General features: G+C 37.7%; 1 protein-coding gene across 4 annotated transcripts in view; it reads left to right on the top strand.

Annotated features, from left to right (window-relative positions):
* LOC126162796 (CD109 antigen-like) overlaps window positions 1–17254 on the top strand; it is a 237194-nt gene that overhangs the window by 184272 nt on the left and 35668 nt on the right. For 2 of the 4 annotated variants that reach the window (XM_049919517.1, XM_049919519.1), the window contains exons 22-24: window positions 2535–2754; window positions 9836–10013; window positions 16881–17083. In XM_049919517.1, coding sequence (XP_049775474.1) covers window positions 2535–2754; window positions 9836–10013; window positions 16881–17083 — 601 coding nt within the window. Of the gene's footprint in view, window positions 1–2534; window positions 2755–9832; window positions 10014–16880; window positions 17084–17254 lie in introns of all 4 variants that reach the window. The other 2 variants (XM_049919516.1, XM_049919518.1) reach the window with 1 other exon arrangement.

The following is a 17254-nucleotide window of genomic DNA, read 5'->3' as shown; positions in this document are numbered from 1 at the left end:
TGACACATCAGTTTGTTTTCATGTGTTAGTTCTGATACACTGGAGATGAATTTTTTTCCATGTGGGATTGATCTTGCACACTGTTGATGATGAATTTATATCTAAAGATGATCCATAAGACTTAGGTTGGGTCTTTGAGGGGACGAGTCCAGCAAATCCATCTTATTGTCTTCTTCTAATCATTATGCAAAGTGGTATTTGTTTCCGTGTTGCCCAAGTCCTGAAATACCAATACACTACTCCTGATTTATTGTCATGACACATTTAGTCCTTAATTGTTCACCACATTCACACCTAAGCAAGTTCCACTACATGTACCACAATCCAATGTATCACAAACCCAACATCCATTTCTCCACTGGCTAATAATGGCATTATTTGGGCTACACTAAACAAAATTTCACGTTAACAATTGTGAAAGGCTTGTCAATGTTCCAAGCTCGACTTTCCATTGTTCTGTATTGCATGTTCTTTCTTATAACCAATGGAATGAGTGGGAGATGTCTACAGGTATGAAGAGACACTCCCCAGCCATCAGTTCCTTAGCAGGCCTCTTGGTGACAATTCGGTCTGTTGTCAAAATATTGAGTATGTTTGTTACAAAGATCCAGGCATCTGTACAAGGACTTACCATTCACATTTGTGTCTTCACTTACATATATTTGAAGCATAGTGAACAACACACGTATCTCTGATGGGCAAGGTGTTCTCAGACTCAGTCAAGTATGCTAGATGAGTCAGCAGTGCAGCTGTAGGGCTCAGTCCACTGGTAATAGGCTCCAAGGATAAATCCTGTGTGATGTTAAGCTTACGACTCCAGAAACAAGGGGGAAAAATGCTGTGTTCATAATAGGAGAGATGATTATGCAACTATCTGTCAACTTACTTTGTGCAAGGTACTTCATAATTTGCTCAAATCGTACTGGATAAAAGCTGGGGCAGTTTCATATGGAAGAAAAGCATGTAATAATATCAAAGGAAATCTGCTGATTTAAATCACTTTGCAAAAGTTCAGTGGGCTGTCCAGCCTGTAATACATTACAGCTCAGATCTGGATACTTTAAAGCACATCTTTCAGTGCTGCATGAAACTTTCACTTTGGTATAAAATATTTACTGTTATAAAATATTTACTGTTATAAAATATTTGCTGTTATAAAATATTTGCTGTTATAAAATATACTGAAAGGTTGAACCTGTATGCCTAGTTGTTGCTCAGACCGTCTTCCTAACATTTTGCTGACAACTCTCTTACCTCCTCAGCTAACCAGATACACAATTTTAATATGCCAAGAAATTTTAAAACAGTGTACACTCTGGTGCAGAGTGGAAACTTCTCACTGAAACCAGCCTGTAAGCTGTGGCCAAACAGTTGTCCGTCACATCCCTCTTCCCAGAGTTGCTACTCTGTCAAAAGGAGCTTCTGTGCACTAAGCAAAATATATAATGGCAGATGGAAGCTATGAAGTGGGTGGTGAGGTGTGTACAGTTTCTTGGTCGCAAGAGCGTTGCCTGTGGCCAGTAAGGTGAGGTCCAGAATAGTCCTGATGTTGTGCATAGTTTTGAACTCTTGGGTTTTAAACTCTTGGGTGTTAAACTCTTGGGATTTAAACTATTGGGAATTAGAACAGCACTTGGTACAGGGAAATGAAAATGTTGAACCTGCTACCAAACAGAAATACTGTACATCGTTGACTATATTCTTTTGAATCATAGAAGCTAGGTTCAGACTGAGAATGTTACCACTAGTGAATAATGGTCTTATTGACTCAGCTGTTCAGGTATATGTCATGACTTTCTCTGACAACATAAGTTTTGCCTGTACCAGTATGCTACTTTCCAACATTCACAGAAGTTCTCAGTCATACCGTGTTCGACTAGCATTCTAGGAAAAAAAGATACTGTGGAGAAATACATAGCCGCAGCCTATGGGTTGTTTCTGTGATGAATCTTTCACTGCAGTGGAGTGTGTATTGTCTTGATACGTTCTGCCAGATTAAAACTAGTGTGCCAGATCAGAACTTTCTTCTGAAACCTTGCCTTTTGCAGGCAGTTCTCTTACAAGCTTAGCTTTCCAAGTGTGACTCGGACCCAATCCTACAGCTTGAAGTTGGTGCTATGGCTGAGTCAGCCTTCAACTACACCCTTTCTTTTGAGAGTGCTAGTTGAGTAAATTATATGGGAGAGCATCTGTGAAGTTTGGAAAGTAGAAGCGAGTTGTATTGCCAGGACTGAATGTCTGACAGTGTGGTCACAACTCATTAAAGGATAGCTCACTTGGTAATAGCATTGGCAGCAAATGGGGAAGGTTCCGGTTTTGAGTCCTAGTTCTGCACACATTTTTAATCTGTTAGGAAGTCTTAACCATGAGCTGCATTTCAGAATGAAAGATCGCTTTAAATAATGGTGGTGCTATAATAACCTTTTATGTTAAAAAGTACTGTGACCTATAGACTAAGTTATTGGAATAAAAGGTAAATTACATTTAGATAAAGAGCAAGTGTTTGTAGTAATTTGGGAAATTATTATTTTCAGGCTGACAGCTTATGTAACGAAATCATTCAGTCAGGCAATGTCATATGTGCCTGTGGAAGACAGAGTGATAGAAGAGGCTTTGCGATGGTTGTCAAATAACCAGGCTTCTGACGGCAGCTTCCCAGAAGTGGGCAAGGTCAGCCACAGTGCCATGCAGGGTGGTGCAGCCAAGGGCCTGGCTCTTACAGCGTACACTCTCATTACATTCCTTGAGAGCCAGGTAAGTCAGACCCAGTGTACATGTATGACATAAGAAAGCAGCTGAGGGTAAAAACAATATTTTGTATGTTTTCCTGTTAATGACAGCACCATACAAAATGTGAACTGTTCATACAAACTTCAGATTGTTCAGTTACTCATAGTTGCTCAGTCTGTATTGTTTTCTCCCTCATGTCCTGGGATTCATTCTGTCTTCCTCTTCTAGTAAGTGTACAGTCTTCGATTTCTCCACATTACCCAAAATATATTATTCTGAAAATTTAACCGCTTAACTTAACTTGTCTTGTTTTTATTGTTTTGACACAAACTTTTACCCAGATTATCTCGGGCAGCTTAAGAAAGATGTTCAGAAAAATAAAACCCTACGTATATCTATTTCAGCACTGATAGTTAAGTGTTTGGTTGCTAGACAGGATTAGGTATTACATTTGTAGCCTGGATGTCGACTTTACTGTGTGCAGCTTTGGATACTCGGCAACAAAATGTGTGCTCTAAGACTCCCTCCTACATTGTTGTTTTGGCAGTGCTTTCAAAAAAGGATTGAGTTTGACATAGAATTTAGTAGCTCAGAAAGTGAAGAAGAATATGATGTTACTTCATTAGAGACTGAAAGTGATGAAATTTTGTCATTTGAGTGACAAGTGCTCATAAGTGGTATGATATAAATGCATCTACTGTGCTCCAGCCAGCTCCTCCAAGATGTATGTTCACAAGAAACCATTCTGAAATACGTGGTTAAACTTCATAGCTATCCAGAAACTAAAAAAAATGACTTCAAGTTTCAGGATATTTTAGTCAAAGTCCAGTGTGCAAGTATACACAGGTTTTTATTATTTGTGATTTTCATAATTTTGTTTAAAAGCTGTCTTCATATAGCTGTATGTAATGTCATTCATTAAAAAAAGCATTAATTTTTAATTGTACACTTTTTATGCTTGTTGACTGGCTGCTGTCAAGTGGTAAATACATATGTTATCTATATGTATTTGGTTGAATCCTAAAGAATTTTGAAACCATTTGAAGAACATGATTGTATCACTTATTTCTAAAAGGGGACAACTCACATTTGATAAATTATTCAGGAGGACAAAAAAAATCATTCCACAACATTGTTTAACAATGTAATGGAGAATCTCATTCTGCTGTGTGAAACAATTCATTTGCTGGAATGTGTAAGGTTAATATTACCGGAATCAGAGACTCCGATACTTGTCCGACTATGTGGGCTGCAGATTCCTTGACTGGGACCATAAGTTGGTGGAGTTTCGGTTTCTGCTAAATAGGGCAGGAATCCATTACACACAAGAAACAGCTGAATAGGTAGCGAGGGCTGTGTTACATGGTGTGGGTGGTTTTTTAGGTTAGAGGGTCTCGGGGAAACACAAGAAGGGCTTCAGTCTCAAAGGGTGCAGGTCAAACACGGGAAGAAAGTAGATCTAGGAATCAGTGGTATAACAGTTGTAAAGTGTCGTAGCTGTGTTGGGAAAGTATCGTATATCCAAGTACTAACAGAATGTGCTGATGCCCAAATCATTATAGGCACTGAAAGCTGACTAAAGCCGGAAATAAGTTCAACCAAATTTTTTGTGAAAAATCTAACGGTGTTCAGAAAGGTAGGCTAAATAAAATCGCCGGTGTCATGTTTGTTGCTGTTAGAAGTAACTTGTCTTGTACCAAAATTGAAGCAGATAGTTTCTGTGAGTTAGTATGGGTCAAAGTCATTCTTGGCAAAGGGAATAAAATAATAATTGGATCGCTTTACTGATCTCACAACTCAGATGATACAATTGCTGAAAGGTTCAAAGAAAACTTGAGTCTAATTTCAAAAATGTACCAAACTCATACAATTATAGTTAGTGCTGACTTCAGTTTACCCTCAATGTGTTTACGAAAATACACATTTAAATACTGACGGATGCTAAACGCATTCTCTGAAAATTGTTTGGAACAATTAGTTCATGAATCCACCGAATATTAAACGGTTGTGAAAACACAGTTGGCCTCTTAGCAACAAACAATCCTGAGCTAATAAAGAGCTTCAAACTGGATACAGGGATTAGTAACACAGGGTTGTTGTAGTGAGACTAAATAGTGTAACTCCCAAATCCTCCAAAAATAAATGAAAAATATTTCTATTCAAAAAAAGCGGATAAAAATTCGCTTAGTGTGAGACAATCTACACTCTTTCCAAATTAGCAATGTAAGTGTGGACCAGATGTGGCTCAAATTGAAAGAAATAGTATTGACAGCAATTGAGAGATTTATACTAAACAAATTAACAAACGATGGAGCTATTCTCCTGTAGTATACAAAACAAATCAGAACAGTGTTGCAGAAACAACAATGAAAGAAAAATGTGAAATTCAAATGAATGCAGAATTCCCAAGATTCTGCAGAAGCTCAAAATTTAATGTGGATTTCAATGCAAGATACTTACAGTAGTTTCCACAACAAATCTTTGTCTCAAAACCTGGCAGAAAATCGAAAGAGATTCTGGTCGTATGTAAAGTATGCTAGCGTCCAGACACAGTCTATGCTTTCTCTGCACAATAGCAATGGGAATACTATTGATGACAGTCTTGGTAAAGCAGAGTTACTAAACACAGCCTTCTGAAATTTCTTCACCAAAGGAGACAGAGTAAATATTCCTGAATTCGTATCTACAACAGCTGCCAACATGAGTAACTTACAAGGGAACCTCCCCATCGCACGCCCCTCAGATTTAGTTATAAGCTAGCACAGTGGATAGGCCCTGAAAAACTGAACACAGATCAATCGAGAAAACAGGAAGAAGTTGTGTGGAACTATGAAAAAAATAAGCAAAATATACAAACTGAGTAGTCCATGCGCAAGATAGGCAACATCAAGAAGAACATGAGCTGAGGGGCGCCGTGGTCCCGTGGTTTGCATGAGCAGCTGTGGAACGAGAGGTCCTTGGTTCAAGTCTTCCCTCAAGTGAAAATTTTAATTTTTTTCTTTTCGCAAAGTTATGATCTGTCCATTTGTTCATTGACGTCTCTGTTCACTGTAATAAGTTTAGTGTCTGTTTTTTGCGACCGCATCGCAAAACCATGCGATTAGTAGACGAAAGGACGTGCCTCTCCAATGGGAACCGAAAACATTTGATCGCAAGGCCATAGGTCAACCGATTCCTCCACAGGAAAATCCGTCTGGTATATTCTATACGACACTGGTGACGGCATGTGCGTCACATGACAGGAATATGTTGTCGACCCACCTAACTTGTACACTTGGCGAATGAGTAAAAAGATTCTTCTACCTTGCCTGATTTAGGTTTTCTTGTGAATGTGATAATCACTCCCAAAAAAGTTATGAAAACATAAGAGTTTGTTACATAAACTGCAACAAATGAATGCAACAGTTTCACAGTCACACAGTTTTCCCTGTGCTCTGTCAAAACATATGTTTTTAACGTTTTCATATTTTTCCATGTGTAGACCGTCAAATCCTGTATATGTCCAAGCAAATCTGAACATGTCCTGGAATTTTGGAGAGCGAAGTTAATTATGTGTGATTGCCTGATCTTTGATAATTGTCGGAAAATAAAAAATTAAACTTCTTACTCGAGGGAAGACTTGGACCAAGGACCTCTCGTGCTGCAGATGTTCACGCTAACCACGGGACCACGGCGCTCTTGAGCTCACACTCTCCTTGATGTTGCCTATTTTACGCATGGACTACTCAGTTTGTATATTTTGCTTATTTTTTTCATAGTTCCACACAGCTTCTTCCTGTTTTCTCCATTGATCTGTGTTCAGTTTTTCAGGGCCTATCCACTGTGCCAACTTACAACTAAGTCTGAGGGGGGTGCGATGGGGAGGTTCCCTTGTTAGAAGTAAATATCCTCGGAGTAATGAAGCAACTTAAATTGTGTAATAAAACCAAGTTTTCTGGTCCAAATTGTATACCACTTAGGTTCCTTTCAGAGTATGCTGGTGCAGTAGTTCCATAGTTAACAATCACATGCAACCACTCACTCAACAAAGGATCCATACCCAAAGACTGGAAAGTTGCACAGGTCACACAAATATTCAAGAAAGGCAATAGGAATAATCCACTAAATTACAGGCCCATATGATTAATGTTGATATGTGGCAATATATATAGTGTTCGAACATTATGAATTACTTTGAAGAAAACTCCCTATTGACACGCAGTCAGCACGGATTTAGAAAACATCATCCTTGCGAAATACAGCTAGCCCTTTACACACTCAAATGGTTGAGTGTTATTGACAAAGGATTTCAGATTGACTCTGTATTTCTCGATGTCCAGAAGGCTTTTGATGCTGTACCTCAGAAGCAGCTTGTGATCAAATGGGATATCACGTTAGCTATGCAGCTGGGTTCGTCATTCACTATCAGAGAAGGTCACAGTTTGTAGTAACTGATCGAAAGTCATTGAGAAAAACAGAAGTGCTTTCTGGCATTACCCAAGGTAGTGTTATAGGCCTCCTACTGTACCTTATCTTTATAAATGATTTAGGAGACAATGTAAGCTGCTATCTTATGTTGTTTCCAGATGTTGCTGTCATTTATTGTCTTGTAGTCATCAGAAGAGCAAAACAAATTGCAAAAAGATTTAGAAAATATATCTTTATGGTGCAAAAATTGGCAATTGACCCTGAATAATGAAAAATGTGAAGTCATCTACATGAGTGCTATAAGGAATCTGTTGAATGTCAGTTACATTATAAATCAATCAAATTTAAAGGCCACAGATTCAACTAACTGCCTAGAAATTGTAATCACACAAAAACTTAAACTGGAAAGATCACATAGAAAATGCTGTGGGAAAGGCGAAACAAAGACTGTTGTATTGGCAGAACACTTAGAAGATGTAACAGATCTACTAAGGAGACTGTCTACTCTACACTTTTCCATCCCCCTTTGGAGTACTGTCACACTATATGGTATCCTTATCAGGTAGGATTAACAGAGTAGATCGGGAATGTTCAAAGAAGGGCAGCATGTTTTGTGTTATCGAGAAATAGGGGAGAGAGTGTCATGAATTTGATAAGGGATTAGGGGTGGACATTGTTAAAACAAAGGCATTTCTCGTTGCTGCGGGATCTTCTCATGAAATTTCAGTCATCAGCTTTCTCCTTCAAATGCGAAAATATTTTGTTGACACTAACCTATATAGGGAGAAATGATCGTCATAATAAAATAAGCGAAATTGGAGCTGGCACATAAAGATTCGGGTGTTCGTTTTATCTGTATGCTGTTCGAGAGTGGAATAACAGAGAAGTATTGTGTAGGCAGTGCAATGAACTGTCTGCCAGGCACTTAGGTGTGATTTGCAGGGTATCAATGTAGATGTAGACGTAGATATAGATGTAAGAAGTTTGAAAAATTTTTGCAGCTAGTATGGTGCTCTTCATCAGACCGAGTTATTCCTTTACAGAAATAAATGAGGATGTAAATATATTTTGAGGAACTTAAATTACAAGAAAAGTTAAAACAATGTAGGAAACGGTGAATTGCTACTTACTGTAAAGAAGGCACATCAAGTTGCAGACAGGCACAATTAAAGGACACTCACATGTAGATTTCGGCCACGCCTTCATCAGTAAAGAGAGAGGTGCATGCACGCGTGTGCCGCCCCCCCCCCCCCCCCCCCCCCCCCCATATACATAAGCAAGCACATCTGACGCACACTCCAGCATCTCAGGCAAATCCCAGCATCTTGGGCCAGAGATGATGTGTGTGTGTGTGTGTGTGTGTGTGTGTGTGTGTGTGTGTGTGTATGCGAGATGTTTGCTAGCTTGCTTGTGTGTGTGTGGGGGGGGGGGGGGTTGTGTCTGCAACTTGACGTGTCTTCTTTATGGTAAGTAGCAATCTATCTTTTCCTGCATTGTTGATATTCCTACCTGGAGTTTCCTTTGTTTGAAGAAAGGGAAAAACTTATATTTAATGAATGACAGTATTTAGAATGCAGTAAATATAATGTAAAGTATATGTGTATGTCTGGAGCATACTAATACACAGAAAAATTTCGGTAGATTATCATGATATGAAGTACATTTAAAGAGTAACCAAATGACTTACTGTTTGTGATAGGAAATTTGTTACAAATGATGACTGACCACTGTATTATGTTTATAAATGAATACAGACCATTTTACAAAAAAAAAAAAAAGAGAGAGAGAGAGAGAGAGAGAGAGAGAGAGAGAGAGAGAGAGAGAGAGAGAGATTGGTTTTAGTCACTTTTCAGTCATGTTCATTCACATCTGTTATAGGCAAAATCTTCAGTTTACTGTAAAGACTTGATACTGTCAATTTGTAATACACTTCAGAAGTTTCTTCTCTCTTGGTGTTGTCACATATTAGAAAAATTACAAATTTAAATCCACTCTCTACAAACAGCAAAGCATTGAAGGCATCCCATTTTAATTCCAGTAACTGCATCTATGTCTCAAAAAACCTAAACTGACAAAATCTGCATTTTCAAATTTTGAGGAGTTATCCCCTTTTAGCAATAAGTGATTCAGTTTTGATTCAGTAAGTGACAAAACCTGCGCAAAACGTTCACAAATCAGCTGAATGATGTTGAGCCAGATGCCCGTTTCTAGTGCAAACAATGTTATAGAAGATGAAGCAAAAATGGTTAAAATAGCCTTACGTGTCCTATAGTCTCAACCATTCCTGGTCCTGGTATTCTGTTTCTAACAAAACATAGTTTCATGTCTTCATTTCTCTTATGTCTACATCTACTGTCCATTTTTCTGTTTATCTTATATTCTCTTGTATCGTGCTTTCTCTGGTATCAGCATGCCTTACTTCACCACCTGAAACAATAATTCATTTTTTGACACTCAAGCTTTGAGTGCAGTTTTGAAAGCTTTCACTATACCCTTCTTGCTGCAACATCAGGAGAGAGTGACACAGCATTAATGAGATAAATACAAACTTTATTGTTACTTTCGTTATTTGAATATGCTCAGTGACCACTGTTATGTCTCACTGAAAGTGTTCTCCTTCTCTTTCTCATTTTTATGTTCCTTGCACACAAATTGGAATGAATCTGGAAGTACAGTATTTTCTGTATTCTTTTAGCAGAGATACAGGCAGATGTACCACAACACCATCAACAAGGCAGTGGAGTACATTGTGCGGAACATAGATAGCATCAACGACACTTATGCCATAGCTATAACAGCATATGCACTGCACCTTGCTGACCATACTGCCAAGGATGCTGCCTTCAACATTCTAGAGAGTAGGGCTAAGACTGAAGGTAAGAGCTATGCAGAGCAAAATTCTTTAACATAACACAGTTGAAATTTTTCGTTTGTCAGAATTACTTCAGTTGATGTTTCCCAATTGTTTTTTGTCTTTTAAGATAACTTATTATAATTCAACATCTTCACTCAATGCTTGTCTTTATGTTAAGTGTTTGTACACTACTGATTTTGTGCTTTGACATCAATTTCTATTTTGTAATATTTGCAACTTTGATCTCTATTTCATGTACTGTCAGTAAAAACAAAGTGGATTTGTGTGACACTTAAAATCTACTCACCAAGCAGAGTTGGGAGAACACGTGTATAAAGGTACAGAAATTGCAAGCTTTCGGAGCCAGTGGCTCCTCCTTGTGGCAAAAGGGTTGAAGGGGAAGGAAGAGGGGTGTTGGAAAGGGACTGGTGAGGTTTCCTTCAACCATTTTGCCAGGAGGAGGAGCCACTGGCTCCAGAAGCTTGCAAATTTCTATATCTTTATATGTGTGTTTTCCTGCCACTGCTTGGGGAATAGAGTTTTTATCCGTCCAATTACAATACATTTTCAAAAATTGATTATTTTTGTTGAAACATTATGTTCTGACACACATGTGGCTCAGATCTGTAGACAGAAATCTTCTATAATATTGATTCAAGGAGACTGCGATCATCTGACATTATAGGGTTTGTGTGTTTTTTAGGCATTGAGCAGTTGATTGGTACTAAATTAAGATGGAACATGTTACTAAGCTTTCTGACAATTGTAACAATTCATGTTGAATGTTACTTAAGTTTCTTCTGTCTGGTTCATTGATGAATGAATGGGAAATTTTCATGCTTCACAAACTTTATTCCCATTAATTGACATCCGAACTGCACACTTGTCATGTAAACAACACACGGACAGACTTCACTGATCTCTTTGACTTCCAAAAGTAACTTTAAAACTAACTGACAAAACAACAACTCAACAGCTAACTCACAGCCCCTCTCCATTGCTTTATATAGAATTTTAACAATAACTTCCAAAATAAAGCATTATTAATTTTGTACAATTTGATGTTACAATTAAAATTTACAAAATGTAAAGAAACTGATGTTACAGCCAAATAAGGTATAAAATACAATATTCAATGACAATCTTTTACATTAATATCTTCAGTTTTCCATAAGAAAATCATTCTGAACTTAAATTAAATAATGTCTCTCATATTGTTTTAGTTACATAATTAATTACAGTTTGGATTTGGTTACTAACATGTAATGGTAGTACAGAGCTTGTGCTTTATTCGATTAAATACATAAATGCACAAATAACGCCTCAAATTATGGAAATTGGAAAACTGTGAGATGTAAACAATTGGAGAGTTGATTAGAAATGTAGTTACAAAGAATATTAATTACAGAAGAAGACATAAAAATAAATAACAAGTGAAAATACATTGCTTGGTAATAACTTTTATGCTGTTTCTCAAGATAGTGTATTCTTTTGTTACTGGATTTTTAGATTACCATTTTGTTAATTAGAAGCATTGATTTTTCATGCTAACATCTCTGCAGTCTCTAGTTATTTATTGCTAAGGACTTATTACATCACTTTCTTGATTAGTTACTTAATTTAGTATATGTACATAATTTTATCAATGAGAACAATCCACCGATAATTATGACACCACACATCCTTCTAGAACATTCCACATGCCTTCACAATAAGTATCAAGTTTTTTATCAAATAGGACAGAATGGCACACATACAAGGCCTCAGGAAGCACTGAATTGTCTGATAATTATCCGGATGCATATAAAAAAAAGTGATATCGGACATTTCATATGAGTCCTGGGGAAGGCTGTACCATTATACAGTGTCCTTCAGAGCTAAGAAGCTGTGTTTTCAGTGATTTTTATGTACATGGTGTCCCTCCCAAGAGTTGTCAGGCACATTTTCTCTGCAATTTCATTTTTGCAACATATAGCTGAAGCTACCACAAAAAAATACTACTCGTCAAGTCTTTCATGCGACGCCGAGTTGTCAACGGAAAGTGTCTACTGTTTCCCATTACAGACAAAATTATTTTTAAAAGTGGAATTTTATGTGCTGTTCAATAGAATGGTACTGAATAGGTGTAGTGCGCTATTGTTTTTGCGATACTTATTAGCAGGGACAGCAAAACACAGAGATTAAACCAGTGTTCCAGGAGTGACGTGACTGAGCAGCACCTTGGTCATTGCTGATGCTAGCACCATGCAGAAGCACTGCTTGGTTGCTGCTGTAGTACTGGTTATACTGTATTTTTTAATGTTACTGTTAACACATACCGACGAAACAGACTGTTCCATCGAATGGGCATGTAAAATCTGGTTTAAAAATAATTTTGTTCCTAATGGGGAAACAAACTGATGCTTTCTGTTGAAACTGCGCTTCAGTGAAAGACAAGATGAGCAATATTTGTTTGGGGTTGCTGCAGCTACATACTGCAAAAATAAAATTTCAAATATCTGGTGAAATATCAGAGAAAGTGAACCTGATGGCTATTAGCAGAGGCAGTTGGTATAAATTACCTAATGGATAATGTCTGAAGCTCCATGAGGCTGTTCACAGATGATGTTTTTGTATACAGAGAAGTTTCAATGCTAGAAAATTATATCAAAATGAAAAAAGACCTGCAGAAGATGTATGTTTGATGCAGGGATTGGCAGTTGACCTCTAGCTTAAACAAATGTAGCATATTGCACATAAATGAGCCCAAAGACTTGCTATCCAGGGGTATACACCCTGGGAAAATTGTTCTTCGAGGAAAAATCTGGGAGAAACCCAACAACTTTTTAGAATTCCATGAATTTTAGTTTTAGTTTTCAGTTAAAGTTTTGTAAATTTGCCTGGTAAGAAATGATACTCTAACAAAGAATTTTACTTTAGCCCACTACTGCAGAACAATACTACAGCAAAAAACATAAACGAGAAAAAATACCAAAATAAAACGTTAGTTGCAAAGGAAATGTGCCATTTATAGTGATAAAACAGTGCACACACAACAGCAAAATGTATCGAAAGGCTTAATGATGGAGACTATACAATACAACAAAGTGCTTTCATTGAGTGTGACGTCACAACTGTTAACATTTCTAGCAGTTCACAGGAAAATATTCCAAATTGTGGTTTGAGAAGCATTACTTTGAAAGTAATTTTTTTTTTTCCACACGATGAATTATGTTACACATGAGAATGTGCAATGAATTTCTTAATTCCTGGAGTGTTTGACTCATTCAAAATTGAACACTTTGGGGCTAGCCACTTAGGAAAATTTCAAGCCCAGAAGATCAGCCATTTATGCCATTATTTAAAATTTGACTGGTACATTTGTGCTTGATATATCTTATAGGATAAAACACACACACACACACACACACACACACACACACACACACACACACACACGATACTAAGTGAGAACTACAACTTGATGTATGGACTGCCTAGTTCAGATTGGTAACACTCTGCAGTGGTTTGGAGAGGTTTGTTGCCAACTGTGCACCATACCATTACCAGTGTTGACTGCATTATCACTGAGCTGTGCTGTCACTGTGGTATGTGTTGATTGTTGCTCTATTTTGATCGCGATTGTTTCGAAAATGAGTGATGAAGCAGGAAAAAATCTTGTGTGGCACTTTGCGTGTTGTTAGTCTTCCAGTTGGCACGACTTCTGTGTCCTTGAAGTTAATAGCACTTAGTTTTCCCCGAACGGTCACCCATCTAAGTACTAGCTGGGCCTAATGTTGCTTCACTTCAGTGTTTGACTGTGAGGGAATTAGTGTTACCAACATGACATAAAACACTTATTTGACATGTCAATGCAATTAGCAATCTCAGTTTCAATAACACAAAGTCTTTAACTGATCATTACCTCTGTCATACACATTCTTGTTTCGTGGAAGCTTGGAAACAGAGGTCTGTGTTGCTGGGTGGATGTGGAGCCTGGTCCCCCCCCCCCCCCCCCCTCCCCATCATTATCACTGCACATCATCCCACAGTAAGCCCTGAGCACTCTCTCTGCTCACCACAACCCCACTCACAGTGCGTTAACTTACAGTTTGCAATTAGTAATCTTAAATGCACGAATGAAGCTGTTGCTTGGCATGAATTTTTAAGGCAGTGAACTGCAGATGGAGATGAAAGAGGTGGTGGAGACAGTGTTGTCAGATTTACCATATACAAAAACCGTGCATAAGAATGAATTGATATTTTACAAAAAAAAGCTCATTTAAACCAATCACAGGCAAAGGTTTTGAAAGAGTGGCTCATAAAGCCATGGTGATCGACTGGTTGATCGCAATCGATGGGTTGAGCACCCCTGATCTGGCATATCAAATTGCTTGTAACATATGTAACAACTCAGAGCAGTAAACTACATAAGCTATGAGTAGCCTAACAAAAGTTAACATGTAGCATTTCATAATTACTCAGGTGTCCAAGCAACAGATGAATCAGATGTGCACCAGGCCATGACTTGAAGCATATGTAACTTAAACCAGATTTGAAAATGATCCTATCATAGCACGAAGAAGTGAGTATGTACTGGGCAGAGTCGGGGATGTAAAAGAAGGGAATTATCTTTTTGACTTATCTGGCAGCTTCAAACACATTTAAATCAGTATTATCATAAGAATGCAGTTTTTGTTTATTTGATTCACTTTAAATCATTTCTGCACATTCAGTTCATATAAGAACGAATTTTATGCTTTACATTTAGCTCAACTTTAAACCATCATAGTCAGACAGTGAATAAAGATTATGGTATTAAAAGTTTTCATTTTGACTTTATCCATTTATCTGCCTTTGTGCAAAGTTTGATCTGATTCGCATTAGCTTAAAGTATGGAAATGGTGCACTTCAAAAAACTCCCAAAAAATGTGTTTTTTTCCCCACATAAAATCCAATCAAAGCAAAACTTACCTAGACCATGTTCGATACACCGGTGGACCAAATTTGAACAGTCATTCTCATTCTGGCCTGGTGTTATTTAAGATGACTGTTTCTGCATGTAAAATCCAGAGAGGGTGGTTGCTTTTGCACATGAAATCCTAGTGGTGTCTGTACAAATGGTGCCATTAGCTGAGCATTAATTCCAGCCCAGTTAAAATCTTTTGGGAAAGGAATTAATCGATTCACACACTTTGCCTGGGTGCCAGCTGCGGTTCGCCGTTTAAACCTTGCTTAATATTCTGTAACATAGCTATAGTAAGACAGATGTTCGAATGGCCATACAGATGGCCACTTGTTTGGATAAACCAAAAACTTTCACCCCATTGTCCTAGCTCAAATAGGAACCGAGCACCAAGGTGCCCCCCCCCCCCCCCCCCCCCCCCCCCAAAACTGCAGTTCTCTGCAACTGACTGACTAGCACAGGAACAGTTCTCTTTGGATATTAGCTGCCAACTGACCAATTTGGAGGTGTACATACTGACTACTGGATGCAATCTAACATAGTAACTTGATTCTTTGAATGCTAGCTGCTTACTGACTAACTCAGAAGTTTTGGCATGCACTTGGGTCCACAATAATGTGCCAAGAATTTTCTGGAAACATAAACTTCCTAATTTGAATGTTTCAAAAATTAATAATGGAAAATTCCAGGTAGGAGTACCAAAAATGTAGGAAAAGATAGATTGCTACTTATAAAGATGACATGTTAAGTTACAGACAGGCACAATTAAAAAACACTTCCAGAAAGCTTTTGGCCACAGCCGTCACCAGAAAAAGTGAAATACACACCATTCCTACACTTGACAGGTACACCTGAAGCACACCTTACTGCCAACTGCAATAGCTCAGGCCAGAATGTCAGTTCTGACCTGTGCTGCCGGAGTTGGTGGTCATGTGTGCTTGAGGTATGCTTGCTTGAGTGTATGAATGGTGGGTGTTTCTCTTTTTCTGGTGGAGGGTGTGGTCGAAAGCTTTGTGTAAGTGTCTTTTAATTGTGCCTGTCTGCAACTTAACATGTTATCTTTATGGTAAGTAGCAACCCATCTTTTCCAATATTGTTCATAAATTAAGTCATTATTTAAAAAATTATAAATTTTTGGGTTCAGAAAAATTAGGGTTACAAAACAATGATAGAGAGAGATTTTGAAAAGATTACATTTTAAGATTCGAACATTCTAGAAATTGACAATTTTCAATAAAGATAACTTTTGAAATATTAAGTTTTGAGAAAATCAACATCATTGTTTGAAAGAAAAACTAGCAGTTATTAATGGGGCTGAATTTTGAAGTGCATGTAGTTTTAGTGAATCGTGTATTTTGAATATGTCATTAAAGAAAATATTTCTACATGAAGTATTTATACTGCTGTCATCAGCAGTCTGTAAACTATACAGTGAATAATAAAGTTTTGATAAATGCTGCTTGAATAAGAAATTGGAGATTTCACATATTCACAGTATATGTATTATGCATGAAATAAAAGATAAAAATAAGGAATTGGTTTAAAGGAAGTGGAGCTGTTGCGCCTTGCTACATTTCATCCTCCCCTCCCTTGACCCTTTCCTTCACCCTTTTCTGCTAAGAGCAACAGCAGAAACCACAAGAACTACATTGGCAGGAACCATCCGAGTAACTAGTATCAAATTAATCCATGGTTTGTGCCAGTCTTACAGATTGGAAAATTAAGTGCCCATTTATAACCCATTGCTATTATTACTCCATATGTGATGGGGTAGTTGCTTGCAGATAGTGATTGAAGACTACTGATTTTTTGTTACTGTGCTGCAACAGTCTTTTTTTTTTTTCTGCAGAACTCCTACTCAGTAACATTTATGTTGATGTTTGTTCATGTGTTGCATTAGTTCACAGTGACCTGTTATCACAGTCTGTGCCTATCTCATTTTAGGTGACATGAAGTGGTGGAGCAGATCCCTTGGTGAAGAGGATGGGAAAAACCCATGGCATAGTCTACCCAACTCTGTAAATGTTGAAATGACATCTTACGCTCTTCTAACGTACTTATTGAACAATCATGTTGCGGATTCTTTCCCAATTTTGAGATGGTTGGTTTCACAACAGAATGAAGAGGGTGGATTTTCCTCTACACAGGTACAGTATATAACACTCAGAAAACCTGTAAAGGTTTTTATCCAGCCCAAATGTTGTCATAGGAGAAAAATTAATAATTCACCATAACAGTGCTAAATATGTGGTTCAATTGTGGAAGGGTTCCTCTAGGTATTTTGTTTGTCTTACAACATTCACATACACTAAACTCTC

Source organism: Schistocerca cancellata, chromosome 2, assembly GCF_023864275.1.
Source record: "Schistocerca cancellata isolate TAMUIC-IGC-003103 chromosome 2, iqSchCanc2.1, whole genome shotgun sequence".
Lineage (NCBI taxonomy): Eukaryota > Metazoa > Arthropoda > Insecta > Orthoptera > Acrididae > Schistocerca > Schistocerca cancellata.
The sequence above is the reverse complement of the archived record's forward strand: the minus strand, read 5'-3'. Positions and strand labels throughout refer to the sequence as shown.